We start from the raw sequence: 23961 nt of genomic DNA, 5'->3' as shown, positions 1-23961 counted from the left end.
ATGACTTCCTTTAGGCTTGCCTTACAGAGATGACGGTCTTTTCTTTGTCTGTTCAGCTTGGTGGTCATCACTACTCATGATGAAAACCTAGTTCTTCTTTCAGCCAAATTAATTTGGGGATTATTAAAATAACAAATCTTGACAGTTGTCAATGGGAGGGAACATCTCAAGTCTCATCCTGAATTTATCAAACAGTCAGTCTACGGTTGGATTTGGCTCCTTTTCAGACAGAAAAACTCTGTTGCATAAAGGGATCTGGCAGGTTTTAATCTGCTCACCAGGTTACTAACAAGACTGTCTCTCATAGAAAGACTTTGTTAGTTATTGTTTTTTACAAATCGTCATAATATAGAACATGATTTACTTTTATATTTCCTTTTCTCTTCCAGGATTGTAACCTCATAGTAGATGGGGAGGACAATATTATCTACTTGGACAAGACCACACTGATGATTGAAGGGGTGATGCCCCACCACAACGGCTCCTACACCTGCATTCTTACCTTCACGCTTGGGGGCGTCACAGGATCTGTGTCAGAGACCATTGACGCAAAGGTCAACGGTTAGTACTGAGATGAGTAATTGACTGATTGAGAGAGAGGGACTTCATGCTATTTGTCCGGAACATGATAAAATGATTACAACAGCATGTACTATATTTAATATGTTTTAATTTTTAAAATCACCAAATTCACAAGCAACCACTAGTGAGTAGTGCAAAGGTCATAGCAGCCTGACAAGAGAATACTTTAGAATGTAGCGCCACCAAATGGCAGTGGGGCTTACTGAGTTTTCACCAACCTAGCAACTCCTTGATATGGTTCCATGTACAGCACATTTGAATGATTAGACAACCTCAACCTCTGTTACCATATGTATGAGCCACGCATGTATTTCATGTTGTCTTTCTTTTCAGAGGAGTATTGTTTGGTTCCAGAAGTGCGGGAACCAGCCAATGAAATCATCAAGGCAGAGATGGGTGAGCCTCTACCTGTAACATATTTTTGAGAAATGTTTTGCAATTTAACATGTGTATTGAGGAGATTGACATCAGCACTGTGTCAAAAATGCAGCCCCCTCATTCATTTCAGTTCTTTTGGGACCACTTTGATGGCACAACAGGGGTCCCAATGAAAAGGATTTCAGCAAAAAAATCATCTGCAAAAAAAAGTTTAACCTGGCTCAGTGTTTGCTGCAACACAATGCAATGTCATCTAACAATGCACTATGCACTGTACCAATTAAGTACAAGTGGCAAATTCAAGGTGGTACAATACTTTGCAATGTGAACTGTGGTATTCTACTCTTAACCTCGCTATCATCAAATCAGAGGATAAAATGATTATAGTTGTAAAGTTTTACATCAGAGTTGGAAAATCCTGTCTTGTATTATAAACCACTGTGAAGTCTTTTGACTCATGATAAGCTTTTACAATTATTGATGTATTATTCCAACCAGACTTGTACCTGTAAGATACTTTCACACACACACAGTGCCATTTTTGGTCTGAACTGGTCCGATGCCCTTAGCTGACATACATCATAGTCTGTTTAAGATATACGTCTGGAAAATATTTGGAAATGTTACATATTTATGTTTTTAAATATCTATATATTTGATAGATTAAGAGAAATTGTTTTATTTATTTATTTATTATGTTTTTTTGTGCATGTGTTTAGGGTCCAGTTTCGAGCGGAGGTGCTTGGTGTTTGTGCCGGGTGAGAAGTGTCCCACGATTTATATCGTTTGGTTGGTCAGAAACGAATTCGTTTTCAGCACTGACCCCTCTGACCATTTCTACACATCAGATATACGGTCAGCACACTTACTTTTCCTTTCATTTGTTTTGTTTTATCTACTGCTTTTTAGGTACAGTAAGGGAGAGATATATGGTGTTTGCGTGAGGGGGCAGGAAAACTCAGCTGACATATGGCCCAAACATATTGTCACAAAGTTGTTATTAGCAAAATTATATTCAGATTATACTAGCAAAAGATCTAAAATTATTGCTTGCACATCCAGCAGACAGAGCACAACATTATCATTCCATTGGAGTTTAAAATTAACGAAGTAAAAAGATCTGTAGATCTTGTGAAGTTTTTCATAATCAACTGAACTACATTTCATGTCAAAATTAATATATAATTATTGATTAATGCAGCTTTAATCCCATTCAAAATATATTGCGGACTGGAATCAATCAGAACTGGGTCAAGTAAGCATGTACAACTAAACCAGCACTAAAGAGTAGACAGAAATAGAATATTCAGTATAAAGAATAGAGACAGCTGCTCTATCCAGGCACAGACAGTGAAGCCCTACATTTTGTTGTATAACTTTCTTTTTTCTCATCTCTCTGTCCTTAACAGTAATTGCAGTCAGGACAGTCCCAGAAAAGGTGTGTGTTTGGAACGGATGCTGATGTCTTCTAAGCTGACGGAGAAGGATTTCAACATCAACTATACCTGTCAAGCATACAGTGACCGGGGAAATCCTGTGGGATATTTTACTCTGTTACCAGCAGGTAAAAACAGAGTAAACCTCTCAAACTCCTGATTCCTCTTATTAATTTGTTCTTGTTATTTCTGAAGGCTGTCAGATATTTCTAGTAGCCAGTTTACCGTAAAGGTTCTCTGTTCTAGGGCTCTAGCTTTCTGCACAGCCCTGTTTGGTTTTGACATTTTGAATTGTGTCTCAGCTGTGGATTTCACAATGGTTCTCTATGGGAAAATCTCCTTACAGACACATAGTGTAGCAGCCACCTGAGAAATAAAGATATTGATGTTCCACTGGGAAATTTAGACATGGCTGAGATGTTACTTGATTTAAGACGACTTTTAATAATGATTAGGGCTGCGTCCAATAATTAATTATTTTAACTATATGTCAGTTATTTTCTTGATCAATTGATTAACCATTTGGTTTATTCAATGTCAGTTTGTTTTGTCCGGTGAAGCTGGAACCAGTGATTTTTTTGCATTTTTGCTTAATAAAATACATAAATAATTAAACAATTATCAAAATTGTTACCAATACATTTTCTGGCAATCATACTTCACATCGTGTTTGTATGCATATATCCCCCCACCAAAAAATTAGATTTCTTTTTTTGCAATAATTTTTGAATACTGGTCAATTAATGTAAGGCCTAGTCCACATGGATATTTTTGAAAACAGGGTTTTTCCCTCCTTCATACTCTGGTCCACACAGGCACTTGTTTTTTTAAAAAAAAAATCTCTGTCCAAATTAAAATGCAGAAACACTGTCAAGAGCATGCCAAACCAACAGGTGGTGATATAACTCTAACCTGCAATGGTGCTTTCTGATGCCTCTGTTCCTCAATAGAGTAGCTGAACGTTTATGTGTAAACATATAAAAAGTCCTGTTAACAAGGTTAGAGCCAGCACTGTTTTGGCCACGTCCACCATTGCACGAAATGTCGCCTCATATAAATAGAGGAGATAACGATAACGACATTCAAAGTCAAAATTTCTGTTTTCCCTGTCTAAATGTCAACACTGAAACAGAGTTCCTGAATGTCCTCACTCTGGAAGGAGAACAGGTCTGTTTTCAGTGACCTAAAATGCAGTTTGCATGCAGACGACAGGCCAAAACACAGAAAAAGCTACGTTTTCAAAAATATCCATGTATGTGTGGACCTTCATTTCTGAAAGACAACCAGTAGAGGGTGCAGGTCAACACTTTTCATCCCCACTTAAAAGGCCTTTTTCACAGCTGACTTGTAATTGTAATAGTAGGAAAAGCAAAGGGGTTATGAGAAACATTAACAACGCACCTGAATGGCTACTAAATTGAATTCAGCCATCATTTATTTTATTATTTACACCTGTGCTTTTCTTACTGTAAGAAAATTTCTTCCATCAAAAAGACTTAGGACACAAAAGACTAGGTGGCCACATTCAAAGCTGCAGGTCTTTTGATGCCTGCTGGATCGTGCACAATCATTACAAAAGAAACAGCTGATACTGAGTCCAATTCGATAACCATATTCAACTAAATGTTGATTAGATATGTATCTGACACAGTGAAATAACAGGTGGAGCCCACTAAATTTTACTTGAATTACTTGATCCAAATACTGGATGTTCTGCTACACAACTATTGAGCTGATTAGCTTTAATTATTACATGATATTAATGAAAGTTTAACTGGTAGGATAGGACTCCTGAAATTAGCGTGACGTGATCCGCTAGAGAGAAGACGTATCACTCTGTTGGAGTTGTGGGAACTACAGAATGCTTGATCAGAACTAGTTTGCACAACAAAGACGGAGTGAAAAGCTGACCATCATATAGGTGGGGGAGATGTGCTATTCTTTTAATACTGGGATAACTATGCACACTTTCAGACTTTCTCTCCTGGCAGGAATTCATAGTGTTGCACTGGATTGTTCACGTGAAAAGTAACAGAAATAATTGTGTAAACAATTTTAAAAAGAGGGCTTGAGAGAGACGTTCCTAACCCTAACCCTTATTCTTTTCTCACTTCCGCATAACTGGCCAATAATGTGGTGAAGTAGGTGAGAATGTCAAATTGTCGGTTTTAGAAAGGGTTGTTAACAGCACCCCTAATCTACAGAACAGTACAGTAATGAAACAGTAAAGAAAGGATTGACATTTGTAAATGTCTCTATTCTCAACACACATTCATGGTGGAGAAATCATATGTCCTGTATTTGTGATGTCCATCTCTACAGAGCCCGACCTCATACTTCCCATGGGATTGGTGTTTGGTGGTGTGACGGTTCTCTTTATCATCAGTGTCATCGTCTACTACCTTTTCAAGGTTGACATTGTGCTGTGGTTCAGGCGAGCATTTTCCATCTTCTATACAAATACAGGTAACATTACACTGCAGTTTTGTAATTAGTAATGTGCTCTTTTTTACATAAAGTATGCAATGTAATAATGCCAGCCCACACAAAAAATACTCAAACACTCCGAGATGGAAAAACCCACAGTGATGGTTTGACTTCTCATCACACACACATACAGTACCCCCACATACATCACAACTATCATACCAGAGCGCATGTGTCAATAGTGAGAGTGAACAAAGGAAACCACAGGGCCACCTCCACTGCTTCTGATCAAATGTCATCTTCTGAGTATGCAACAGAAGGACCTTTTAACAGCCATGACATTAGCTAGCTTTATGGCTAACTACAGAAATAATTTAGCAACAGTTAAAGTGCAGCATGTGTTTTCCAGCAGCTGTCAGCACTAAAAATGCTAGGGCTGCTGGTCATTTACTCACTAGAACAGTCTTACTGACTGTTTCACAAATAAATGTGGCTTTACACCACTCAACTACTGTGCTGCATGAGAGGAGGTGACTGACCTCAGTGACTAGCTTAATGTAGAAAAAAACATGCTGACAGGACTGCTGTCAGACTTATTTGGGTCATACAAAAAAGAAGAAATGAGGGGGCATGGCTTAAAATCACTCAAGTAACATATTTCACATGTGAATGAGCACCTTATCATGAAGACATGTAACAGACCAACAAATGCTGATTATGTTCTTCTTACCACTGCTTACCGAGACATATCAGTATCTGAGGTTGAGAACCATTTTTTCTCACCTGAGCAAAAACACCAACCACTAAATATGCTTCTTTTTTCTGTGTCAGATTTGGATGGAAAGCTGTATGATGCCTACGTGGCATACCCACAGAACTGTCTGGATGGGTTCAACGAACAAGTGGAGACATTTGCCCTTCACACACTGCCTCAAGTGTTGGAAAAGGCCTGCGGTTACAAACTCTTCATAGCAGGCCGTGACTGTCTGCCCGGGCAGGGTAAGTCACCTACATGGCGGAGATAGCATTGTAGTATTGACTCAGATTTGGAGATGACAGGTGTCCACTGTAGAAATGTGTTTTCAATGCAACTTTGCTCAGAAAAATCCTTCCTGGCTTTAAAGTTATAATGCCAAGTTGAAGCACCGTTTCTTAGGTTGTCACTACTAATATCATATTTTTAGTCACTCAATCATGCACCGTATAGTATTTGTCATGGCAGTGCTGATAAAAGGAGCCACATTTTGACTTATAGATACTTTGTAGGCAGCTATCTATGTTTCTTTGTTTAGTAACCCACCAATCAAACAATGGTTGGCCAATTGCTTTCATTTTCATTGGAAAACTGGTCTAAATCTGTGCTTCTCAACCTTTTTGGATTGTGGCCCCTCAAAACAATACAGTGTCTACCATTGAAAACACTGGTCTAAATCATAGTATTAGAGTTAGTTCACTAATATACCCTTTATGTACAGCAATGTTGGTACTCATCACATATCAAGCTCATGTTTATCTAATCAAACTCCACTACGTGTCTTAATCCTCTGTTTCCTCTCTGCAGCCATAGTTGACTCAGTGGATAACAACATACAAGCCAGCCGCCGCCTCCTCCTGCTCTACAATGCCTCTACTTTCACCGGCAAAAGCCACACCAGCAGCGTTAGTAGCTATAATAAAAACAACATCTCCAAGAAAAGTGATGGTATCAATCATAACGAAAGCAGGACCAGTGACAATAGTAGCATGAGTTTTGATGGCAGTGATGACGTCCACTCAGATATGAGGCAGCAGTTGGAGTGTGTGGCAGCAATGCACAGAGCGCTACTGGATGCATCTCTCAAGGTGAGAAAAAACACTTTCATGTGTATTCTTGACAGCAGATTAGAGGTAGAGCTGTCTTGGAGGAACAAACAATCCCAAAGATTCTCTCAGAGTAATGAATAATGTGAGAAGGGTTGCTCTTAATGACCAACCCACAGATAACTGCAACCAGCTCTGCAATCAGCTCTTTTAGCCCTTTTAGCTCATTGCTTAGGTTTTATGCGCATTTGCTGTATGGTTCATTCTCAGGGCTCTCATGAGCCCTATTTCCCACAGAAGGCAACTTTTTTTCAGAAACGAGCTCTGCTAAACCACTGGACACAACATACAAGGCAAGTTATCAACTAGCTGGTGATAATAGTGGACTATCTAGCAGCTAAAGAGATATTTCTCTCAGGAGTTGGTAAAGACCAAGCCAGAGCTAAAAGGAGAGTGAGTACTGGACTTGCATTCATGAGGTGAAGAGAAACAACTCCAAAATAATAGAAAATAATGCTTATGTTGCCCTGTGTCTTCCTGATATGTAAATAGGCAACAATTCACTCACAGGTTAGCAACAACTTAAGAGGGAGATAATATGTCACGGCTGTATGTCTGTCAGCTTGATGGAGTTCTGCAAATGAATGCAGGTTTAATGATTCACAAGGAAACATCAGACGTCAGAGTTTCCTCAGAACACTTACAGCATACAACTTGTTGTATACAACTATAATTGCTCCCATTTGCTTTTCAGGTGGTTCTAGTTGAGTTGGAAAAGGTCACCCCTGCTCAGCTGGCTCTCTTCCCAGAGTCAGTGCGTCACCTGAGGAAGAAGCAGGGGGCTGTGTGCTGGTGGAAGAACCAGAGGACGAGGCAAAGGTGGAAGACATGTATGAGGAGAGAAGATGAGGAGAAAGGCGGACAGGATGCAGAGTTATCGCCATCCCTCTCCCCTTCCTCCAGGTTTTGGAAGGAGATGAAGTATCATATGCCTGTGAGGGGCAAGAGGGTCGTGTACCCTGAGAAAACTGCCCTGCTGAACTTGTGATGGTGTTATTACATGTGTTTGTGAACTGCTGGACCAGAGGGAAGCTGGTTTCAGATGCAAATGTGTATAGAGGTGAATTCCCTATCACACAGAAAATACACACACACTGTTTTGTTAATGTAAGTTGTGAGTCACGCTGTCAGAGTCAGGGTTACAGCATGGATGCATTTCTGCACATTTGTCCTTCGACTATCAATTCTTCTGTTTCAAGTAGCACATCTATGACAGCAAGTGGCTCATAACTGTACCATGCAGAGCATTCACTGAAGCACAAAGTAACTGATCTCAATAAGGAGCAAGATGTTTTGCTCAAATATGCCACAGCAGTACCTCACACCTGATGTACAGATCATCACAGTGCCTGGGATATACTGCTGTTAGCCTGCCTCTGTATGAACTGTCGACATTCCCTGGAAGGTGGAGGCTGCAGAACGTCATGGACGAAGGACTGATCAAACCAAATGATCATGTATGACTGTAAAATTAATTATGTATAATGAAAAGTGTAAATATATAGTTTAAAAAAAAAAATCTAGCACAATGACTCATAACTAATGCAAACAACAAATCAATCAAATCCAGTAAACAACAAGAAAAAAGGGCTGGGGAGGTTAATCCACACAGTCCAAGTCAGCAAACTTTTAACAAGTAGAAACATGCACAGAAGTCTTATTTACACAAGACAGTCTTTCCTGTCTGTCAGGCTTCAGAAGAGTTGCTGAGAATGGTGACCACATAGTGTTATACTTATCCAGAGAGTCATCAGTGTAAACAACTCTTTCAAGTTCAGAAATTTTCAATAGTGCAGTGAAAAGTGTAAATATGTAAAAGTCAAGCAGCAAGGTGTGAGCTTTATATCATTTGTACTATTGTTCATTTATTGTTAATGAACAACAGGTAAATAACTGTAAAGAGCAGCTGCCAAGGGAGGGAAATGTTTTTAACAACAGGTCATTCTACATCTTTTAGTTGTAGTAATTTCAGCCTTCAGCATTACTTACAATGTTGAAAGGTAAACCTAATGAGATTTGATAAGGGATTCAGAAGGATTCCGATTCAATAAATGGATTTGATACCAGATTTGAGTTTGATTTAATGCTATCAAACCCCACACCTACATGCTTATAGGGTTTTATCCAGTGTTTCATATGCAAACGCCTCTGGATCAGGATTGACTCTCTACTGCCATGGGACACAAATTATCCACCACATACTGGATGTTGAGGATGTATGGTGAGGAAACTCTGGGTAACTAAAGCTTTGAAACAAGATTTATTGATGAATGTCTTTTATGGATGAGGGTCTTTGTATAAAAGCTTGACAATTTTGTCAATAAATGGAACATTTCAAAAGGAAACAGATCTTCCATTTTGAAGTTGTTTGTCCTTCCTAACCTGCTCCTTTTTCATTACATATACAGTGAAGCACCAGTGATTTTGCATGTTTTAGCCCATAACCTACAAACTGTGTATATTGTTTACTTCTGTACACTGTGTAAATGAGCTTTCAGAGACTTGTAAGTTACTTGAGCTGGTAATTAATCACAGTTCACATTATTCTTATTTAAGTTACATAATTGTCATGTAGGAACACATTTGCAAACAGGGACTTATTTCATGTATGTTACAAAACAAACAAGGGCGTGAGAATGAAAAGGAGGATACTGTAAATGTTTATTGCATTAAAACAGTTACTGTTTGGCACTTGTCTCTGAAATTTTGGTTGTTGGAGCGTCTTTGAATGCACCTTCAGTTTACAAAGCACAACTTACTTTTCATGATGGTTTTAGCTTTTGAATACTCTTTATCTGGTCTTTCCAAGACACAAGTTAAATGTAACTTCAGATATGGAGAGAGAGACAGTTTGATTAGATGGGGTAACTATTAAATAATCCATGATGCTCTTATAGGTTGGAGGGTTTCTTGGTACCAGTTCTCACATGTGAGGTCATCAGTAAAGATTTTCTGTTTGCGGAAAGGAAGCGCATATTAAAGAAGAGGTATCATAAAAGTAAAAGAACACAAAATGTTGAAAAAAATTTTTTTTTTGGAATTTCTTAAATAAGTATGAACGAATAACTGACACACTCTTGAAGTAGTTCTGGCTTTCGGACAATATTGTCATGTGGAGTAGCAGGAATGGACCCAAATGTAGAGACTGAAATGCAAGACTGATGAAAACCTTTACTCTTGAGACTGGGCAGGCAAAACAGAAGCTGGCTGAGCATAGAGATGCAAACTCGATGGAACAGAACAGAACAATGATCCAACTAAGACTCAACTGAAAACCAGACCTTAAATACAAACTTAACTAGGAGCTGATAGGCTGGGAAGACACTGAGAGCAGGGCAGGGCTAACGAGACTGATATAGGGCAGGTGTGAAGGTGACAGCAGACTGGGGAAGAACACTGAGTCAAGGACAGGGCTAACGAGGACGAATGCAGGGCAGGTGTAGTAACAGAGTGACAGAAAACCAAAACCCAGAAAACACAATACTCTAAATCACAACCCAGCATAAATCAAACCATCACAGAATTACATAAACTTGAACACACACACTACAAGCTAACTACTAATGCAGTCCTCTAAACCCACCACTCAAACCGTAACAAGCAAAATCATATGACCAGGATTTGACAACAGAAATGTAACACATGAAACCCCGAAGAGCACAAAAACACAAAGAGTCCAAAAAACACACAAAGTCCAGGCAGGATGTGATAAATACACTATAGCTCTTACTTTCATATCTGAAGCAACTGAAGTCTGAAGGCCTACATTTGAACTTAAGCTCTATTGAGCCGGCAATAAATCGTTGCAGTGCACCTACACTGCAAAGCAAGTGGTGCTTTTTTTCTGTTGAGTGGAAATTTCATGCAGGCGTAAGTGGAACAGAATTGAGTGGTTTGAAAAGAGGAGGAGGGAAAACCCAGCAGTTCTTCAGAAGTTCAGTGCAGGTAATAAGCACTTGTCCTTAAGTCTTCCCACTCAGCCTGGTAAGTTCATCAAAATTACACATTACATATAATAACAGTTTTTAAATCCACTGGAATAAGTATATTGCTGCTATAATCCTTCTACCTACAGTGTGTCTGTATGTCTCAACGCTTCTTTGATATATTTCAAATGTTCAGCAGTTTTATTATAGAGGGACTAAGAGTTTGTTTGTTATACAGAGATTTTCATCGGCTTCACTGTCCTTTGTGGGGTACCACTTTACATCAAGGCAAATTAAAGGATGTCTGAGGGCACTAAGCTAACAGAAATAATATATGTATTGATTTGGGTTGCCAGTTTTAAGGCACACATTAAGGGAAGGATTCCCATAACTGAAAAATTTGTTATTAACCACCCAGCCACATTTGAATGATTAAAACAATTGCCAAGTATATAAATTTAGATTTCATAATCATGGAAAAATAAGCAGTATTCTCTGCTCTGAAACACTAAGGGTGAGTCGGCTGAAGGAGCTGAAACCACGTCCCCAACTGAACAGCCTCCGAGTTAATGCTCATACCAAACTCCCATATTAAAATACGCAATTTAAAACAGGCCTTGTTTGTAGGTTTAATTCTAGTAACCCCTCTATGTCATTGAGCCACCATTTCAGGCCTGGCCAAAAAATCCTGAGCATAGAAACAGTGGAAAACAGTTTAACGCTCTAACTCCACAATTCAGTATTACATAATTCACAGTCACATTTTCACGTTTTCAGCAATTATTTTCTAACCCGTATAATGTGTTTAAAAAGAAATCCCTGATTTTCCTTTACATGGACTTTAATTTAGACAACAACAACTTCCTTTTCAACCCATTTCCAACACAAATAAACTTGTTAAATAAAATATATTTTGATTTGTTGCTGATTTATTGCAGCAGTGTATGTTTGATTTCAATATACTGACACTCTATTCTTGAAGTTTTTCCACTTGTTCTAAGAAATAAAGACACAAATGACTATGCAGCGTTAAAACTTTGTCATGTCAGGTGTATTTTTTTTTATAAAGCCCAGAATCACACATTTGTCTCAGAGGGCTTTACAGTGCGCTCAACACTTTAACTGCTTCAGTTGAGAAAAATGTGACATAATAGAACAACTGTGCTGCAACTCATTTAATCTCAGAAAGCAGCTTAAACTGAAAAATGTTACAGCTGTTAAAAGTAAGATTTATCTATTAATTCATTTATTATAAGGTCACCATAGCAACACAATTCTACTAGTTGAAGTCTACAAGAGTCATATGTCAGTAAATGGCCCATTAAAATGTTTGTTGACACGTGCTCATGTAATATTGTACCAAACATTTTCCCATTTTATGTATACTATAGAAACCTCATACTGTACATCACCATGTATATAAGCATTCAAACCCTCAACTCCTGTTGTGACAGTATCTTGATATGAGTGACGCAGTATTTTGCTTCCTGACAGGGCTCCAGCCCCACTCCCCTTCAGCTTGGCAGGGAGGGCTCCTTCCACCAGAATCTCAGAGGTGATCTAATGATTCCTGTTGTAAAGCCATCGCACGCCGGTTTCTACACCTGCCAGAGTGCTCATCAACAACCAGCAGTACAAAGTCAGCCGAGCCATCCTGCATCCTGGTGTAATGTCACCACACTCAATATGTCTTTTAAATCAACTATTTAAATCATATTCTATCACAGTTTGTTATTGAGAAACCTAATTATGACTACTCATATAAATAAGGGTGGGTCATTATTTGATAATATTGATTGATGAGGGACACTGCTGCACTGCTGATTGTCAGGTCTGCTCCCTTTAATGATAAAAATACAAATATAACTGTATTTATATTTTATATATTTAATGAAAGGTGAATATGAAAATAATCCATCAGTCATAAGACACCAAATAACAGTAATGATTTGGAGATGTCATTAGTTTGTGTTCTTACAATACCAGCATAAATTATAATCCAGCCCTGCCCTCTACTGGCCTAATAGGTGCATCACACAGAGTTCGGTTAGGGACAGGGAACAGGAAGCTCAACCTCACACAAAACCCAAACACTCCATAAATAGTATATGCAAATAATAATAATAATATAATAAGTCATTGTTACTATTGGTAAGATTATGTGTACATGCACGTTTCTGAATATATGTGTGAATTTCTGTCTGCCAGGTCCAGACCCAGCTCAAACTACAACTACCACTGTGCCTGACATCTCCATGACCTCTGAGCCAGGGTTGAGCAGCAGCAGCAGCAGCAGCAGCACTGTTCACAGTGAGTTGAACTCTCATTATAAATTTATTAAGACCATAACAATAACATGATGTCAGTGAATAGTGAATGTAATAAATATTATCTTTTGGGTTTACTTCTCTTTGCCAGCTAGTTATCATCTCATCATGCTAAAAATAAAGCATTTCATTTTGTACCAAGATGGCAGCAATTTGAAAACATTTTTTTTAACATTTCTACGAATCAAACTTCCATGCTGGAACAGTAAATTGATGCTGCTACTACCAGATTATTTATAATGTAAATTTTGAATCTGTTATCTATCTGTTAATTAAATGTGTTTTTCTTCGTGTCTCAGCTCCTACACTTAAGCCACCTGTGATTGTCTCACCACTGAACGGAACAATATTTGAAAGTCCGCATGGTAAGTGATGAGATGATGAATCTCAATGAATGGACTCTAAAACTTAAAATCAAAATGAACACAAACTAGATTGACAATATTGATTAAACAAAGTCTAATGTCCAAGTGTAATGTATTCTCATTTAGGTTCAGGACTGGAACTGTTTTGCATGGTGCTCACTGGATGTCAAGCTGCAGATTCCACTGTGGTCACATGGTTGGTCAATGGCCAATCAGTGGAGTCATCGTACCTTGATGGACGGGCTCTGCAGGGGGCAAGGAGGTAATTGCTGTTGTGTTTGATGGATGCACTGAAACCTGAGGTCAAACCAAAAAACCTCAGTCTGGTTAGGATAATGAGAACTTAATCTAATCTTAAACTTAAATGTGTGAAGTAGTATGTTATCCTACAAAATGCACAATAACGCACTTTGTTGCCCTCCAGATGGCAAAAATAGATGACTAATTGACTTAAGATTAGACTGAAAATTACTTTCAAATTGGAAAACAAATTGCCAAAGTGATTTTTCCAAGGATTTATTATTTTTCAAAAAATGGTTTCTGAGGTGTTGCTGCAGCTATTGCAAGACATATTTTTGTTTTACTTTATCAGTTATGGGTAAGCTGTACATTGCATTGTGGGACAATTATGTCTGTTAAGAGTACATTAGATTTTTTGTTCTTTAAAAAAAGCATGCTTTATTTCCCATTCTTCCAGCTAAATATACTACAATAAATATTAAACAAAGATAATCAAAACACTGTTAAAACTGATTATTACATAAACATCTTGTGTAGTTTCACCCTTGATGTACATCTGATACAAGATAATACATTACCGCATCATCCACATCAGTAACACCATGTAAACACCATGTCTGTCTCAATGTTTCCAGGCACACTAGGGTGTCTGAAGGGTGCCAGATTGAGTTAAGGCTGATTGTTGTAGCGATGACAGAAGAAGACATACAGACGGAGCTGAAATGTGTTACTCAGAACGAAGGAGGGAGACAGGAAGTCGTCACACAGCTTCAACTAGAGGGTGAGTTGTGTGTGCATGTACACACACACACACACACACACACACATATATATATATTTTTGGCCATCATTGGTGTCGGTTATGATAACATTATACTCACTGAAAAAATTGCAGGGGAAGAAGCACACGTATTTCTTGTCCAATCTGACTTTGTTGAGCGATGTCACCATGTTCTTTGATCTCAGTAATTAACATAGTGAGAACAATGTTATCATAACTGATAGAACCAATGGCCAAACCCAAGAAAATAACATCAGTCTTGTAATACATTCATTTACCTCTGTCCATCTCTCCCCAGACTCCACGTTTACATGGGTGGTGGTAGCTACAGTGGCGGTGTCCTGCTTCCTGACTGTAGTTTCTGTCTTTCTCTATGTGCTCTTAAAACCTAAAAGGAAAAAGAAAATGGATTACTTCCTGGCTCGGCAAAACAGCACCTTCTAATTCTGCCAGTGTACACACTCATTCCACAAGGAAAAGACCCTCTTAATGTATTTGCAGTTGCATCAATAGAGCGTTTTCCTGCAGCATTTGGTGTCATGCAGTAGCATTAGCAGTGGTTGGTGTTCAACTCTTGCTACAGAGATTCAATGTAGAATCCAGTGTTTTTAAATCAGTAGCTGCTCATGCTGTTACCCACTGTCCTCCATTTCCTTATCCATGAATGAGCATTACACAAGGAACTTTTGATTCATATTATTTGTACTAATGTGGTAATTACATTTGGTTTCTTTATACAGTTTCAGTCATTGTAAGTTTCCTTTCATGAGATACAGATACTTTCAAGATACAGAAATATCCTACTTAAATCTAATATAGAATCACCAAACTGAGGCCGCTCACTGACACAGAAGTTGTAATATCTGGTCAAATTCAGTAAAGGCTTCAACAAAGGCTACATCTGCATATACTGTACATATATACAAAACTTTCATGTCAAATCATTTCATTTCTTTGTTTTTGTTTGAGTGTTCCAAAATTCAAACACTCCATAAGAGAGTTATATATACAGTATGTATAAGTGCAATATATTTTTGTAGTTGAAAAGTGTTAAGACAATTTGATACATAACTGCTCTATCAAACGTATTTGACGATGTTGCTGATCTGACTGCTCTGGCAATTCTAAAATCTAACAATACATCATTATATGTGGTTATTGCATATAAGACATTGTTCGGTAAAGTAAGTAGAGCTAACAAATAATAGTTATTAGGGTAGAAAGTACAATCTTTTCCTCTGAAACACAGTGGAATAAATGTATATTGCCTTTAAAATGGAAATATTCAATAAAGTGCTGGAATATGTACTGTACCTAAGAGTGCCAGCTTCTTCAGTTACTGTATTTTGTTATTTCCTTGATTTATGTATTAGATTTCATCTTATCTAATACATTTTGGTATTATTGTTACTTTTAATGACATTTTGGCTTCATTTACAATATATTAATGTTTAGCTGTGATTATCATATGTTTTACATTTAATCTTCTATGAAATGATTCATAATTTTTATCTCTAGTTTCTCTTTCATACAGTAATTTCTGCATGAAGCACTGTGTGTTGTTACATTTGATTTGATGAAAAAATATTTTCAAAAAGGTTAACATTTCTTAAAACATGAACCCCCTTTTTGCAACGCTTTGAAAATAAGAAGCAATATGAATAAAACAAGGTAGGTGGATTTGCAGAATAGAGAATCTTTAAATACAATAAATCAGTGTGAAGAAGTTTATCCAGAGCATCAAGAAAGGTGATAGGAGGCAGTCTCAATGACTTGTTTAATAACTAAAATAAAGGTGATTTATTCTGACCAGTGTAACCAAAACAACTGTCTCAAAAAATGAAATGAAAACAAACAAATCAAATTAATCTTAACAAGCTCAACTTAGGGAACTCAACTCAACAGTCGAAGGCAGGATCATGTGCACTTAGCTACACGGACATCCTCTTTTCTTTTTGCTCTTCCTCAAACCAACAACTCTCCCCTTAAATAGGCCCACCAATCTGTCTAGGCAGAACCATATTTCTCACAGGGGTGTTTCAGTCTCCCACACCTATAACAGGTAAACAATAATGTTACTTGTATCAGTTAACATTGTTTATACAAACACATCATCCACAGCATATAGTCTTCACCTTACGCCATACCATAAATCCCCCCATACTTGGTCCAACCCATGACATCACTGGTGATGTCAGTGAGAGCTTGGGTGTCTCCCTCTTTTATCTCATGGGAAGCATGGTAGCTATGGTGAATAATAAAGCAAGCTAATATATAACTCATATATAACTAAGAAACTCAGGACTTAAATCAACAAACAATAAGTGAACTTAAATAATACTAGTCTGTCTTGATTAAACCAGGAAAGCAGATGTAGATATAACAAAACAATGCTAAATGCAAACAAAACCCGTGACATTATGTGAAAGCAATGTTACAAATAACAATGTTAAACTGGCTAAACAAACAAATGGCAAGTATGATATTTCTTGCGCTAAGATAAAACAGGCCTGTTTTCGGCTTTGTAGCAATTAATTTTTCAGAAATGAAAGGGTGAGGGGCATGAGACTGGAATGTGTAATAACAATTTCTACTCCACAAACATAAGAACACTCCACTTTCTCAGGTGTGATTTCCAGAAAAGAAACGTCATCTTATATTTGGGCTACTATGGAACCAGTACAATATAAAATGAGGTCACTATAAACTCATTATTAGAACGAATCATTGCATAAGTGCAAATACTGTATGCCCTCCGGCAAGCTAAATCCAATTATTACTCTGATCTGATTACTAACAATGGAAACAACCCTACATTTTCATTTAATACTATTGATAAGCTCACTAAAACAACCCCACCCACACTGTTTTCTGCTTTACAGCTGAGGTTTTTAACAGCTTTTTCGTTGAAAAGATTAAGCTAATCAGGAAAGATATTACTGGTAAGGCTGTGTCCCTCTCCTCTGATCTCTCTTGCCCTCTTCATCTCTCTGTATAAAGCAAGGAATATCTGTCTGTCTGTATTTGTATGTATGTATGTATGTATGTATGTGTGTAAGTTTGTCCTTTGCATATCTTGAGAACTGTTCATCCAATCTACTTCACACTTGGTGTGTGTATTGCTGGGGACACAAGGGAGTGCAGTGTTGAATTTGGTGCAATTTGGCGCCACAACATGTTTTAACAAACTTGGAATAAACAAGAACAAGGGCTCTGCTACTGCATGTCATGGTCAGACCTGTACAACCCCCTGCCATGAGAGAGATGAGGGGACGACATCTCTCTTCATTTGATAACACTAAAAAGTTATACTTTGTATATGCTAATTACCAAACCATCAGCCACTTTTTACATTTTGATTCAGTTAATTTGAACACACTCTATCAAATTGCGTCAAACCAACCACATGTGGTCTGAATCCCATTCCTGGTAACCTCGTAAAATGACTGCTCACTGCGGTAGGAAGCCCTCTTCTCTACACCATCGATGAATGCATCAGTTCTGGCATCATTCCCACTGCTTTAAAAACAACCTTGATTACGCCCTTATTAAAAAGACCCACCTTGACCCACAAACTATAAACAATTGCAGACTGATTTCAAATCTCCCCTTTATATCTTAACTGCTAGAAGAGTTTCAGTCTGGTTTCAGATTCAAACACTCTACCGAACAACCTATTAACTGCAACGGACTCTGATTTTACATCTGTCTTGCTGTTACTAAATAAATGCTGCCTTTGACACTGTGGACCACAACACCTTCTTAAAACGTCTTGAGAACCTTATTGGTCTCATGGGGCTGGCATTTCCTGGTTTCATTCATACCTGAAAAATAGAACACAAAGTGTTGCATACAATAATACTATATCTTTCTCCTTTAAGGTCAAATACGACATTCCACAGGGATCAGTTCTTAGTCCACATTTGCTGTATGTTTACTTGCTGCCCCTGAGTCGCATTTTCAAAAAACACAACCTAATTTATTGCTGCTATGCTGATGACACACATCTATCCTTCTGTAACAGTCAAAAGCCCCTTTCACACATGCAGTCTATCCCTGAAATTTTCAGGAACATTTCCTGCATGGGGTCATGTGTGAATGGGAGCAGGGCCTAATATTCAGGGAAATCTGTATCGCCAATTTCCCACCTCAAGACCTAGTAACATTTCAGGGAAAATGCTGGTACAGCTGTGTTGTGAATGAAAGCAGTAACATTTCAGGGACAAGCACATAAAAGGTTACGTCCATCTGATGAAAGACGCTTTCACATGGAGCCAGCAAACCAATCACAAGACTTGATGTGTGGGTGACATACTGCGAGTTGGGCAGTGCTTGGTTTTGGCTCATTTGTTTTCAACACGGCGCTTGTGTCACAAACTTTCTCATATTACAGTTAAACAGTACACTAAAATATGTTTCTGGAAGCATTTGAGGCAAGAAATGGGCAATGCAGTAACATATTCTTCATTCATATTTGATCAGGACTGCCTAGTTTGAAAGTTTGATCTGAGTTTCATGAGGTTCGCTGTCTTCTTCTGTTGAGTTTTATGGCAGTTGGCATCCAAAAGTGTTGCATTACTGCCACCTGCTGGACTGTCCCCTGCTCATCTATTCCGGCATTGCCATGGCATGTGTGAAAAGGTGCAAGACGGAAATGTTCCTGGATGCAGCTGCATGTGTGAATAGTGAAAATCACTAGCAGTTCCTAAAAGTTTATCCCAGTAATTTACTAGTAACTATGTGTGAAAGAGGCTAATAATTCCTCCTGGCTTGTAAAACTAGAGAAATGCTTGTCAGAGGTCTGTCTCTGGAATGCACACAAGACTGAAATGTTGCTTCTTGGTCCAACTAGACTCGAGGAATAGCAGTGGTGGAAGAAGTATTCAGATCAGATCCTTTACTCAAGTAAAAATACCAATACAGCAATGTAAAAATATTCCAAGTTAAAGTCTTGCATGAAAAAATCTACTTAAGTAAAAATACATAAGTAGTAGCAGCAAAATGTACTTAAAGTATTAAAGTAGAAGTACTTGCCTCATCTGATATATTATTATATACAGTATGACATCATTAGATTATTAATACTGATGCATCAATGTGTAAGCAGCATTTAACTTTTAATATGTTTATACTACTTTTGTACAGTTAGCTAGTTTAGTCCCGAGGTTCCCAACCTTGGGGTTGGGTCCCTCCAAAGGGTCACCAGATAAATCTGAGGGGTCGTGAGATGATTAATGGGAGAGGAAAGAAGAAAAAACAAAGTTCTGATACACAAATCTGTTTTCAGTTTTTGGAATTTTTGTCTAATCTTTGATTTTTGGTGAAATATTTGATCATTTGAACATTAATTGAAATTAAACCATGTGAGAAGTTTAAAGGGAAAAATCACTATGTGGTGCAGCTTATAGATATCTAAAACGTGACCACGACTACACACACTGCTCTTTTTAGGACATCAAAAGCCAAAAAAGTTGGAAATCTTTAACAATGTGTTGTATTTTAAAAAACTTGTTCTATCCATGGTATCAAATCTTCCTCTGAAAAGTAACTAAAGCTGTCATATAAACATTGTGGAGTAGAAAGTACAATATTTCCCTCTGAAATGTAGTGGAGTGGAAGTATAAAGTATTATTAAATGGAAATACTCAAGTAAAGTACGAATATCTCAAAATTGTACTGAAGTACAGTACTTGAGTAAATGTACTGAGTTACTTTCCACCATTGAGGAATATTATTTGATCCCTGTTACCTTTGAGCCACACAGCAAGTACAAGAACTGCCTTCTATCACCTTTGTAACTTAGCCAAAACATGCCCCATTTTATCCAATTCAGATAATGAAATCCTTGTACATGCCTTTATAACACCCAGAATTGACTACCGCAATGCACTTTTATCCGACTTACCTGTGACAGCAACAAAACAAACAAACAAAACAGGTCTCCAATTGGTCTGCTAGAGTCCTCACAAGATCTAAGAAACTGGATCATCTAACACCTTTCCTGATGTTGTTGGCTACCAATTCAAACAAGAGCTGATGTCAAAAACCTCCTTTTTACTCCTTTTTACTCCTTTCAATGGTTTTGCTCCTTTGTATATCTCCAGCCTTATTACTCTGTAAACTCCATCATGTCCTTTACATTCTCTTGATGCTGCTTACTTGACTGGTCCGTGATTTAACTAAAAATCTTTTGGTGGTTGAGCCTTTGCCCACCGAGCTCCCCTTCTTTAGAATAATCCACCACTGCACATTCAGGAGGCAAGCTGTGTTGAGACTTTCAAATTCAGGCTGAATACATATCTTTTCTCTATATGCTATGGCCTCTCCTAATTTCACCAGCTGGGAAATCAAATCACTAACTGTTTACCTCTTTGACTCTGTTCCGGTTGTATGATCTCTCTTTTCAAATTCCTTACCTCAATCCTGTATTATTATATATTATTACATTATTACCTGTGTGCACATGTGTGTACCTTTACATGTGAAGTCATGTTTTGTTTTTTTGTTTTTTTTAACTTATAAAATGTACAGAGACTTTTTGGTTGATATGCACTTTAAATAAACTGAAGTTGATTATTGGCTTAGTATAGATGTTGGGACTGGGCCAAACACATTCAGACTAAAGGGTAATTTGGAGTCTCAAATTTGAAGAGATATAACTGTTACCCATATATAACTTTTCTAGTTTAGCCCACAGTATATAAAAACAAGGTATGATAAAAAGCAGCACCACAAAGTGATTAGTAAATAAAATCATACACAGATAAAGAGGCACAATAAAGATCATTATAATTTATAAATTTAAACACATTTAGAAATAACACAGGAATCATTTACATAAAAATGTTTCATGGTTAAAGAAGTTATAACTTACATTGGTATTCATTTTACAAGTCTATGGTAAAGGTGTACAAAGAAATTCTGACATTTTAAGAATATGATGGAGATTTTTTGCAGCTTATTTGCTGGTATTTTGATCTCAAGGTGCTTTACTGTGCAGCCACAAGAGGTCTCAACATGAATGTTTTAAATGGAGCCTCCAGTGACACCATTATATAAACCAGAAGAATGGGACATAGCTGTGCTCAGCAGATTGGAATGTATTAGTGCTGAAATGTGCCAAGACAGGATGAGACACAGAGCAGTTTGTATAAGCATGTTTCTCCCTGTGCCCTTTAAAAATGCTACAAAAGCTGTGTAGAAAAAATGTATATGGTGTGAATCATCTGAACAGCAGGATTCATGTTGCTCTCCTCCCAGTTATTGCTCAACAGATTAGGACACATGCTGGCTTTCAAAAGATCCATGAAAAGGAAATCAACCAGGAAACATCCATGTTTGCTTGCAATGTCTTCTTCTTTCCTGTCTTTTCTTGGTGCATTGCTGTGTTTCTTAGTAAGTTACCTACATCAGTTGTCAATCAGTGGAAAAGAGTGAAATCTTTGTGTAAAGCACAAGATACAAACAAAACCAACACACGATCATTGCTCCATAGCACCACTAATGGTCAAAACCTCCACAGGTTTTGTTGAGAATGTGCCTCAACAGCACCCCCAACCAACGGTTAAGCCTACTTATACATGATTAACCTATCCTCTCTTAGTTTTGGCTCCTATTTATCTCTCCCAGACCAGCCTAACTGTACGACATTCATTTCCCCTCCTATGTCCATCTTTAACATCCAAAATATATCTCTGCATTTTTTATAATCCTTTAATTGCTAATTGCTGTGACATGGTCTTTGCAAGTGAAATCTTTTTCATACTAGTCCTCCACAGATTGAGTTCGGTTTGAACACAGTTTCTCACACATGATGGTTCAGTATGGATCTTGATCTGTGATGGAAATTTCAATATCTTGAAGGTAATATATTTGCTTGTTAAAGGTGCTATATGTAAGAATTATGTAAGAATTTAGTTTAAAACATTAAAAAAATTAACTAAAATTATCAACAGAATGTGAATAAGTAATGAAATGAGAACTGATTTTCTCAGTTGCCTATAACAGCCTGTAGACTGATTTCTATGTAGACTCAGGATGGTTTTGCTGGGAAAACCCAAGGGATGTGATGTTTATGCATGCTGCCTTGCCTCTCACTACAGCATCAACAGGGAGCAACACTAGCTAACATTAGCTTAGAAATAGAGTCTGCTAACATCAATAAATGACTGGCAGCCGAGCTGGCTATAACATTACTGCAAAGCATGTGGTTTTAGCTGCTTGCGCTGAAGGAGTGTGAGCACGTGCTTGAGCAACAGGATGTGTCATTAATGCGAAGGAATTTCTGATTCTTACATATAGTACCTTTAATATAAAATGTAAATCAGTTAGGCACAATTAGTATGATTTTTAAAAAAATACTTATCTACTTATTACTTGGCCTACAACTTTTTAACTTGAATTAATTAGTAAACGAAGCATAATTTCTGTTACATATAGAAACTCAGAATACCAGAGAGGTGAGTGTTAGTCTGTTGTACTGATGGATGCTATGTAAAGGAAAAGATGGTGCTGTGTGTGGAGGCCAAAGGCATTGAAAAATCATTTGTCGCTTCACTCTTATGAAAAAAAGTATTTGAAGTATCTGATGTTGATGTTCAGTGACATTTTGTATAACAGTTCCTCAAAGGCACAGAGTTTCAAACAAGGATTGAATAGGTACGGCTGTGGACCACGAAAACAAGCATTTTCACTGTGGAAAACACATTTGGATCAAATCGACTTGAATTTTTTAAGCAGAAATGCTAAATATTCTTCTGGAGAATTTACTGTTTTCATTTGGTTCTCTATGATAGTGAACTGAACATATTTGGGTTTTGGAGTAAGTTAAGCCAATATGTCAGCTTGGGCTTTGGGAAATAGAATAATACAATTTTCTGTATTATACTTAAAAATAATTGGCAAATTCATCAATGATGAACAACTTTATTGTGAGACAGTTTTCCCCTTTCAATGCACCTTGGAAGTAGATGAAGTTGTGCCAGTAAACCCTAATCAAATCCATTAGTTAGCAAGGTAATCATTAGTCGATTGTCCTATTTCTTACATAAAAATGATTAAATTCAAAACTTCTCAACTTTTAATGTTAGTCAGTATGAAAAAACACTTACTGTAAATCATCAACTATCCACACAGTCAAAAGACATAATTTAGCAAAACATTACAAGGTGTACACTGTATCTTAATGATGAAACAATGAAAATATCCTTTGTTATCATTGCTGCCACAAAGTCATATGTAGACCACAAAGAAGTTTTGGGGGGGAAAAGAAGAAGAAAAACATCTTGTGGTTGATACCTTTTTGTTGTGCAAAACAGAAAAGAGAACAGAGCTCATTCCAGCAAGTCAAGATGTGTGTTCTAACTGCCATTTTGTGGCTGTGAATGTAGTTCACGTTTTCTGCAGTGCATCCCGTTTGAGAAAGTGACATTTAATAAGGGATTATGGTCGATGGGAACTGACTCATAGTTGAATGAATGCCTGTGTCTCTTGGTGATTCCTCTATCAAGTGGGGAAACCCAGGTGTGGCTTTATACCTATGCAAGACCGTACTTTGCTTTTGCATTGGTTTTTGGAAGAATTGCCATTTGGTAAACATTTAAGTGATGGGAACCAAAGCCTGTCACTGGTAGATGTATA

At 37.6% G+C, this 23961-nt stretch overlaps 2 protein-coding genes across 3 annotated transcripts in view; both read left to right on the top strand.

Moving 5' to 3' along the window:
* Window positions 1-9032, top strand: part of LOC121907643 (interleukin-1 receptor type 1-like) — a 34162-nt gene extending 25130 nt beyond the window's left edge. The window contains exons 5-12 of the mRNA XM_042427323.1: window positions 390-561; window positions 916-978; window positions 1680-1815; window positions 2370-2524; window positions 4719-4862; window positions 5655-5822; window positions 6385-6665; window positions 7378-9032. Coding sequence (XP_042283257.1) covers window positions 390-561; window positions 916-978; window positions 1680-1815; window positions 2370-2524; window positions 4719-4862; window positions 5655-5822; window positions 6385-6665; window positions 7378-7671 — 1413 coding nt within the window. The 3' untranslated portion in view covers window positions 7672-9032. The remainder of the gene's footprint in view (window positions 1-389; window positions 562-915; window positions 979-1679; window positions 1816-2369; window positions 2525-4718; window positions 4863-5654; window positions 5823-6384; window positions 6666-7377) is intronic.
* A 1012-nt stretch (window positions 9033-10044) lies between these two features.
* On the top strand, window positions 10045-15642 carry LOC121907648 (interleukin-1 receptor type 2-like). 2 transcript variants are annotated; one of them, XM_042427329.1, is made up of 7 exons: window positions 10045-10667; window positions 12104-12248; window positions 12818-12919; window positions 13236-13301; window positions 13428-13563; window positions 14177-14322; window positions 14621-15642. In XM_042427329.1, the coding sequence occupies exons 2-7, from the start codon at window positions 12173-12175 to the stop codon at window positions 14764-14766; spliced, it is 672 nt and encodes a 223-aa protein (XP_042283263.1). In that variant the 5' UTR covers window positions 10045-10667; window positions 12104-12172; the 3' UTR covers window positions 14767-15642. The 2 variants fall into 2 exon arrangements, with proteins under 2 accessions (XP_042283263.1, XP_042283262.1); XM_042427328.1 differs by having other exon boundaries at window positions 10046-10667; window positions 12104-12275.
* Window positions 15643-23961: the final 8319 nt, after the last annotated feature.

The sequence above is a fragment of the Thunnus maccoyii genome, chromosome 11 (genome assembly GCF_910596095.1).
Source record: "Thunnus maccoyii chromosome 11, fThuMac1.1, whole genome shotgun sequence".
Classification (NCBI taxonomy): domain Eukaryota; kingdom Metazoa; phylum Chordata; class Actinopteri; order Scombriformes; family Scombridae; genus Thunnus; species Thunnus maccoyii.
This window is presented reverse-complemented; position numbering and strand designations above follow the sequence as displayed.

Bases quoted from the DNA above. Each gene is read 5' to 3' on its own strand.
- LOC121907648 (XM_042427328.1), top strand. From the start codon at position 12,173: ATGATTCCTGTTGTAAAGCCATCGCACGCCGGTTTCTACACCTGCCAG. The intron at 12,920-13,235 runs GTGAGTTGAACT...TTCGTGTCTCAG, and splicing joins CAGCAGCAGCACTGTTCACA to CTCCTACACTTAAGCCACCT. The intron at 13,564-14,176 runs GTAATTGCTGTT...CAATGTTTCCAG, and splicing joins GCTCTGCAGGGGGCAAGGAG to GCACACTAGGGTGTCTGAAG.